This window comes from Mus caroli, unplaced genomic scaffold, assembly GCF_900094665.2.
Source record: "Mus caroli unplaced genomic scaffold, CAROLI_EIJ_v1.1 scaffold_20003_1, whole genome shotgun sequence".
NCBI classification, from domain to species: domain Eukaryota; kingdom Metazoa; phylum Chordata; class Mammalia; order Rodentia; family Muridae; genus Mus; species Mus caroli.
This window is the reverse complement of record NW_018391258.1, coordinates 6,387-15,162: the sequence shown is the minus strand read 5'-3', so window position 1 is coordinate 15,162 and position 8,776 is coordinate 6,387. Positions and strand designations below refer to the sequence as shown.

The 8,776-nt window shown below is 38.7% G+C and overlaps 1 protein-coding gene across 1 annotated transcript; it reads left to right on the top strand.

Moving 5' to 3' along the window:
• Nucleotides 1–152: 152 nt before the first annotated feature.
• Nucleotides 153–2,018, top strand: LOC110289076 (zinc finger protein 431; the record flags this gene model as incomplete). Its single annotated transcript, XM_021155279.2, has 1 exon — nucleotides 153–2,018. A coding segment is annotated over one exon (1,451 nt), but the record flags the coding sequence as incomplete, so codon positions are not given.
• Between the last annotated feature and the right edge of the window lie 6,758 nt (nucleotides 2,019–8,776).

Below are 8,776 nucleotides of genomic sequence, written 5' to 3'. Positions count from 1 at the left end.
CTACAAATGTGAGCCATGTAATAATTTACCATTACAGGTATGCAAGGGAACCCATAATGAAGGGGAAACAAAGAATATAAACAAAGTGATAAAAATCTTAAGATATGGCTCCTCTTTACAATTAGACCAAAGTGTAAAATTAATTTCTACAGATAAAAATATTCATGAGTTGAGTGAATGTGGCAAAGCTTTCACATGTGCCAATTATCTTTGCAGGCATGAAAGAAGTCATACTGGAGAGAAACCCTATGAAAGTATTCAATATGGTAAAGCCTTTGTTCATCACAATAGTCTACAAATGTGTAAAATAATACATACTGGAGAGAAACGCTACAAATGCAATCAATGTGATAAAGCCTATTCACGACCCAGCATTCTACAAATACATAAAAGAACACATAGTGGAGAGAAACCCTATGAATGTAATCAATGTGGTAAAGCCTTTGCACGACATAGTCATCTCAAAATACATATGATTACACATACTGGAGAGAAACCTTACAAATGTGATCAATGTGGTAAAGCCTTTGCATTCCATAGTACCCTCCAAGTACATAAAAGAACACATACTGGAGAGAAACCTTATGAATGTAATCAGTGTAGTAAAGCCTTTGCACATCGTTGTCACCTCCGAGTACATAAAAGAATACACACTGGAGAGAAACCTTACAAATGTGATCAATGTGGTAAAGCCTTTGTAGGTCAGAATGATCTTAAGAGACATGAAAGAGTTCATACTGGAGAGAAACCTTACAAATGCAATGAATGCGGTAAAGCCTTTGGATGTAATGCCAGTCTCCGTACACATAAAACAACACATACTGGAGTGAAACCTTATGAATGTAAGCAGTGTACTAAATCCTTTGCCTCTCATGGTCAACTTCAAAAACATGAAAGAATTCATACTGGAGAGAAACCTTACAAATGTAATCACTGTGGTAAAGCCTTTGCCTCTCATGATAAAGTTCAAAAACATGAAAAAATTCATACTGGAGAGAAACCTTACAAATGTAAGCAATGTACTAAATCTTTTGCCTCTCATGATAAACTTCAAAAACATGAAAGAATTCATACTGGAGAGAAACCTTATGAATGTAAGCAATGTAGTAAATCCTTTGCCTCTTCTAATAAACTTCAAAAACATGAAAGAATTCATACTGGAGAGAAACCTTACAAGTGTGATCAATGTAGTAAAGCCTTTGCATATGAAAGTTATTTACAAGTTCATAAAAAAACACATACTGGAGAGAAACCNTACAAATGTAATGAATGTGGTAAAGCCTTTGCACGACANAGTCATCTCAAANTGCATAAAATAACACATACTGGAGAGAAACCTTATAAATGTAATCAATGTGGTAAAGCCCTTGCATATCATAGTACACTCCAAGTACATAAAAGAACACATACTGGAGAGAAGCCCTATGAATGTGAGCAATGTGGCAAAGCCTTTGCATATCAAAGTTCTTTCCAAGTACATAAAAGAATACATACTGGAGAGAAACCCTACAAATGTGATCAATGTGGTAAAGCCTTTGTAGGTTCAAGTGATCTTAAAAGACATGAAAGATTTCATCCTGGGAGAGAAACCTCACAAATGTGATCAATGTTTTAAAGCCTTTTCATACCATTGTCATCCTCGAATGCATAAAAGAATGCATACTAAAGAGTAACCCTATGAATATAACCANTGTGGTAAAGCCTTTACAGTGATCTTGAAAGGTGTGGTGGACTAAATATACTTGTCNCATGACAAGTGGCAGTAATAGGGAGTATGGCCTTTCTGGAGTAGATGTGGTGTTTGAGAAAGTCTGGCACTGTGTGCTTGGACCTTGAGATCCTATGCTTGGACCTTGAAATCCACACAGGGCAGAAGAGTCTTCTGGCTTCTGATCAAGATGTAGAACTCTTGTCTCCTCCAGCACCATGTCTGCTTGGACACTGCCATTCTTTTCACCTTGATGATAATAGACTGAACCTCTGAATCTAGACCCAATTAAATGTCCTTTATAAGAGTTGCCTTGGTCATGGTATCTTTTCACAGCAATAAAACCCAAATTAAGACAGACAGCCTAAAAGATATCACACTGGGGCTGGTGAGATGACTCAGCAGGTAAGAGCACTGACTGTTTTACAGAAGGTCCTGAGTTCAAATCCCAGCAACCACATGGTGGCTTACAACCACCTGTAATGAGATCTGACACCCTCCTCTGGTGTGTCTGAAGATAGCTATGGTGTGTACTTATGAATAATAATAAATCTTAAAAACAAAAAAAAAGATACCACACTGGAGAGAAACTGACAAGTAGATAGTTCTCTGCATGTTTGGTAAATAACATGTTTTAAATAGTCTCTTTTTCCTTCTCCTCTTCTATTTATCCTCATCTATAGTCTACATCTCCTTTTCCTTTGCATTTTCCCCCCATGAGGACAGTGATGTATTAAGATAGAATCTCACATATAGTCCCGAGTAGTCTTGAATTAAATATCCTCCTACCTCTACCTCTTGAAGGCTCAGATTAAACGTGTATATGTCATGCTTAGGATTTTCAAACAGAAATCCATGGCAGTAGAACCCTGAGCTAGAAAATAACTGTCTAATCTTGGGGAATTGCTAAGGTGATGACAATGTTGAGGAGTAGATCTAGAGAGTACAGTCATGTCTCCATTTCTGTTAGCTCCTGGAAGTCCACTACTATAGGGACATGGAGTAAGCCTAGGCATTATAAAGCAGCCTGTTTCACTTGAGACAATTAAGAGGCCCCAGAATGACCAAGAGGGACTAGAGCTTAAAGCACAGTAAAGGTCTTCTCAAGCCAGACAAGGACTCCAGGAGATGCTCTAACAGATTCAATGATCGTTTGCCAGCGAGGACCAACTGCATTGTATTAGGAGGTGTAAGAGAGGGTTCCAAGATGCTTTCTACTAGCTTCACATATTTTATTTAAGCACTAGTGTTTATTTAAACCCAGACACTCATTTAATAGAATACACTATCTTTAACATTCATGTGACATTGTTTCTAGGCCATCATCCATGTCCAAAGAGCATCAGCACATGGTATCTGCTGCTGATACCTTGAAGCAATTCCAGAAAGATCACTGTTATGTGACTATTTTGAAATGTTTAATTCCAAGCTTCTTCACAATTTGGAAGGTTCATAGGAAGAACACATAATGACCAGAGTGCCTTTAGCTATCTTAGTGATGGGCAGGGAAAGAAAAGTCTTGTGGGTTTTCATTAAAGGTTTCCCTCCTGTGTTTACATCATGCAAAGCATGAACCATGATTGGTCTCTGAGGTCTTGCACTGTTTCTCCTTGGTAATGTTGCCTGATGAGCAGGTAATGAATTCTGGTCTTCAATGCACATGCAGAGATCAAGATTTTCTAATTACTCAATGTGTTTTCTTAGAGTCAACATTGTATTGAATATGTAAAACATCTAAACTGATATATAGTGTAAGGAGGTTGAATCTGGCTTCTGTGCTGTTACATTCTACATGCAGTGAGTGTAGTTTAACTCCACTACATTGTTGTGGCTGCTCACTATCACTTATTGACCATCTAACTCCAAGGAAGCACATTATACATTGAAACTACTTTTTCATTATGTTATTTCATGAAATGTGCACTAGCAAACATTAAATTAAAAAGTGTTATTTCTCTGGAGTGTGCTCAGCAATTAATTTTGTATCAGGAAATTAAGAGAACAGCTTTCAGATGCACACATTCACAGTTAACAGAGTCTGCTAATGATAAATGTTATCAAGTGCAATGCTGATTTTTTTCCTTCTAGTCATCTTGACCTACTACAAATTTGTTCATTATCAGAAATTAAATAAGCAATTAACTAAATTATGGATATAGTGTTACTGGGAAATTATTATTATTATTTTGGTTCTTTTCGAGGCAGGGTTTCTCTGTGCAGCCCAGGCTGTCCTAGAACTCACTTTGTAGACCAGGCTGGCCTGGAACTCATAAATCCACCTGCCTCTGCCTCCCAAGTGGGATTAAAGGCATGCGCCACCACCGCCTGGTTTGGGAAATTATCTTAAGAATAAATATGCACTGGAGAGATGGATCAGAGGTTAGGAACACTGACTGTTCTTCCAAGGTCCTGAGTTCAATCCCCAGCAACCACATGGTTGCTCACAACCATCTGTAATGGAATTTGATGCCCTCTCCTGGTGTGTCTAAAGACAGATACAGTCTACTCACATATATAAAATAAATAGATCTTTAAAATGAAAAGTGGGCTGGAGTGATGGCTCAGAGGTTGCATGCACTGACTGCGCTTCCAGAAGTCCTGAGTTCAAATCCCATAACCCCATGGTGGTTCACAACTACCTGTACTGTGATCTTGGTGCCCTCTTCTGGCATGCAAGCAGAACACTGTACATAATAAATAAATCTTTAATAATAATAGAAAAGAATAAAAATGCAAAACCCTTGACCAAAAAAGGTAGAACTCTTCTCTCCCCTCCCTAAAAGGTAGGTGAAATTTATTTGAGATGGCAAAAGGCTCTATGGGTATTTGAAGAAGATGACATGTTACCCAGATGCTTAAATTAGCACCTAAAATACAGATCACAGTATTCCCTTTTGTGTGGGAGGTCATGCAAAATATGTGTAAACGGGCAAGTTTGCACATCCTATCCTCCAGCCCGAAGACTGATAATATTGGGAATAGGCTACTGAAAATGTGCTTGAAAGACTCACTCAGAAACAATTTTTATTTTAAATCTTTTACTTTTAAAATGTGTTTACATGGGCTGGCAAGATGGCTCAGCGGTTAAGAGCATTAACTGCTCTTCCGAAGGTCCTAGTTCAAATCCCAGCAACCACATGGTGACTCACAACCACCCATAATGAGATCTGACACCCTCTTCTGGTGCATCTGAAGACAGCTACAGTGTACTAATGAATAATAATAAATCTTTTTTTAATGTGTTTACATGTAATATACCTATTAAATTATTTATAAAACTATTATAAAATTTTTCTAATAAAATATGCATCACACATNAACATTTGTTTATAGGAAATTTACTGTACACAGTGTAGCACCTTTCTCAGAGTTAGTCCTTCATCATCATCTTATATGAAATTGGCTCAGTAGAAGCCACAGGGGGGGGTACCCTCAGCTCTGACTTCCATTTGTGTCCTACTAAAGGTGTCCTGGACTCAAGGTGATACTGGAAAGTAGACTTCTCAAGGAATCCTGCACCCTATTTGACAAGTCCAACAGGGAAAAACAAACTTTAATACAGAGGAAATGAAACAGTGGGAATGAGTCATTCAGTACTGTGGAAGGAAAATAGAAATAAAGATCCTGGTGGAAACAAGAGACTGTGATTCTCACACCTAAAATACCATCCTCAGGAGGAACAGAAATGACGAGGCCCCACACCACTCCTACCAACAATAATGGGCCTGTTCTCCACTGACAGACACCACTGCCCTTCCTCCTTTCTGCCTGTGCCTGGGTGATATCAAAACAAACAAATGATCAGGCATGGTGGTGCACGCCTTTAATCCCAGCACTCAGGAGGCAGAGGCAGGCGGATTTCTGAGTTCAAGACCAGCCTGGTCTACAAAGTGAGTTCCAGGACAGCCATGGCTATAAAGAGAAACCCTGTCTGAAAAGAAAAAAATTAAAAGAAGGAAAGGGGGGAGAGAGAGAGAGAGAGAAGACCAATCAAATGCCTAAGTCTTTTCTCAGAAAATGAGATTTAAAGAATGTGGATGAAACAATAAGAGAAAAGGGTGGGGTAGGCAAGCATCTACCACAAATGCAGCATGGCAGTATGGGCTTTAATGTCTAGAATCTTGATTAAATGTCAACTCTGCATTCTAAAGAGTAGAGACAAAGGAAGAGACCCGTGGACATTTGAGCAAACTGTTTACTTAAAGCATTTCTAGTCTTGAAGTCATACCTGCCCAGAAACATTAAGTCTGCACTTTCTCCACTCTGTGCCTCCCTCCTACCTGGACAGTGGCTAACAATCACACACTTTTTCTTTCTACATGTGAGAGTCTGAATGAAAATGCCCCAATAAGGAGTGGCACTATTACCAGATGAGACCTTTTTGGAGGAAATTTTTCACTGTGGGGTTGGCTTTGAGATTCAAATGATCAAGCCAGGCCTACTTGCTCCCTTTTACTTTTTGATGCCTGCTAATCCAGATGTAGAACTCTAGGCTATCTCTTCAGCACCATGTCTGGTTGCATTCCATTGTGCTTCCCAACGTGATGATAATGGACTACACCTACGAACTGTAAGCCATCCCTAAGTAAATATTTTACTTTATAAGAGATGCTATGTCCATGGTGTCTCTTCATGACATTAGAAACCCCAACTAAGATATGACCCATTTTATTTTGGGGACCTTCTGGGATCCAAACTGAGGGTTTGGGAAAGTTCTGAGGGCAGGAGGGCCTCTTACCTGTTCCTTTATTTTATTTTATGAGGCAGAGAGTATTACTATGTAGTTCATGCTGGCCTCAAGTTTGCAATCCTGCCTCCGCTTCTTTATTGCTGTTTTCATAGGTATTCAGCATTGCACCTAGTTAGACTCACAGACTTCACCCTGGAAACATGGTTTCTGAAAAATCAGGAAATGGGTTGAGGTAAGTAAAATAGATCAGTTCTTATTTGTATGTATTTCCAATATTTGATTGGCTCAGTGTCTGAAATCAAAGATTCTTAGTGTTAGGAAATTGTGAGGTGAGAAATAGCCAGTGCAGGCACATTGACAGCCATAAGAACTGACACCTTGATAGACTGAGTAGTAGTTAGCTGACAACCAGTCCTACCATTAGCCATCCTTCACATTATAGCTGTTTTCTGTGGGAGCCAATAACCCCATTAATGCTATAGTACATTTAATTAACATCAAAAATTACTAACACTTATTGAACTCTATATGCCAGGACTTGTGTTCTATGCTTTATAGGGATTATCTCACTGTAGAAATATTCCCATAGGAAACAGCATTAACTAAATATATTTTGGGACTTAAGCTTTAGTTGGCTGAAAATTGTACATATATGGAAAACTAGTTTACTAAGTGACTTTGATTAAATGAGGCTTCCATTTTCTCTAATTGGACTATGTGTGTGCACATACATTAAGTCTGCTAAGTGTGTTCAGTATGTACTTTTGTACTGTGCTCTGTCCTTCAGTAGACTAGTAATCCTTTATCCATGGGAAATGAATGACGAGACTCCAGTGGAATAGCACCAAGCCTTATGCATGCTGTTTTCTGTTCATGAATGTTGATGATAACCTTTAGCCTATAAATTAAACACAATAACAGGTTAACAGCAATGCTTAACTGTATGTTACAGTAAAAGTGACTGATGAAGAAAATGCCTTACAGGCTTGCCTACACCCCAGTCTTATGGAACATTTTGTAAGTTGTGATTCTTTCTCTCCTCTGAGATGACTCCAGTTTGTGTCAAATTGACATAAAACTAGCCAGAACATAAATGTTGACCAAAAAAATTTCTGAAGAATAAACTGATAATGAAAATCTGGGGGCTGGCTCAGTAGTTCAGATAACTGACTGCTCTTCCAGAGGTCCCAAGTTCAAATGCCAGCAACCACACGATTGCTCACAGCCGTCTGTAATGGGATCCAATGCTGCCTTCTGGTGTGTCTGAAGTCAGTGACTCTGTACTCACATATATAAAATAAACAAATTTTAAAAGAAAAAGAAAATCTGATTTCTTAACTTCCGATCTTAAGTACTAAATTTTCATATCTAATTCAGTATTCTTGGATCTTAGTGTGGGAGTCTTTCATGAAGGGATTTATAATATTTTTTAGTAGTTTAGTGTTAGACTGAGACACATAAAATTAATGTTTTTGAGAGTTAAAGACAGCTTAATATGTATAATGTATGGTTTATTCTATTACCAAAGTACAGATGACATGATCTACATTGAACAGTTATTGTACACACAAGGCCCTGTGTAAAACTAAAGAGGATGTTGTGATATTATGAAGATAGAATTGAGCAAGAGGAGTTCATGGTGGTGAGAATGGATAGCAAGCTGCTTGGGTCTCCCGCTTGAGAGTTGAACTGCTTCCTCACATATCTGCAGTACAGAGGTGAGGCAAGTGTCCTCTCTCAGTGCACATGCCTCACTCTCCCTCTCCCCCTCCCCCTCTCCCCCATCCCCCATCCTCCTCCCCCNCCCCCTCCCTCTCCCTCTCCCTCCCTTTCCCCATGGCTACTTCCTTGGCCTTGGTCCTTGTGGCCACCTTGTGGCCAGTGAACTTGCCCACCAGAAAGCATCTTCCCGATGAACCTGCCATACACACACACATATATATATATATATGAATGAAATATTTCAAGAAGCAATTGCTGAAAAATTTTTAAATTAAGATTGATACCAGCTACATAACTTAAAAATTCATATAATGTTAAAATGATAAATAGATCTGCAAATTAAAAATATAAAGACCTATAAATCTGAAGTCCAACCAGCTACATCTGTAACCAAAACAACAAGCCTGTCAAAAGCCTAGTTGTACCATATTTGAATTTCTGAGAAGAAAAGATTTTGAAGGCAACCAGAGAAATAATAGCAACATTAATGAAGAAAGTAAAAATAAGAACTATAGTCATGTTTTCTGAGAAACCTCCAGACTAATTTCCAGAGTAGTTGTACAAGCTTGCAGTCCCACCAGCAATGGAGAAGTGTTCCTCTTTTTCCACATCCTCGCCAGCATCTGCTGTCACCTGAATTTTTGATCCTAGCCATT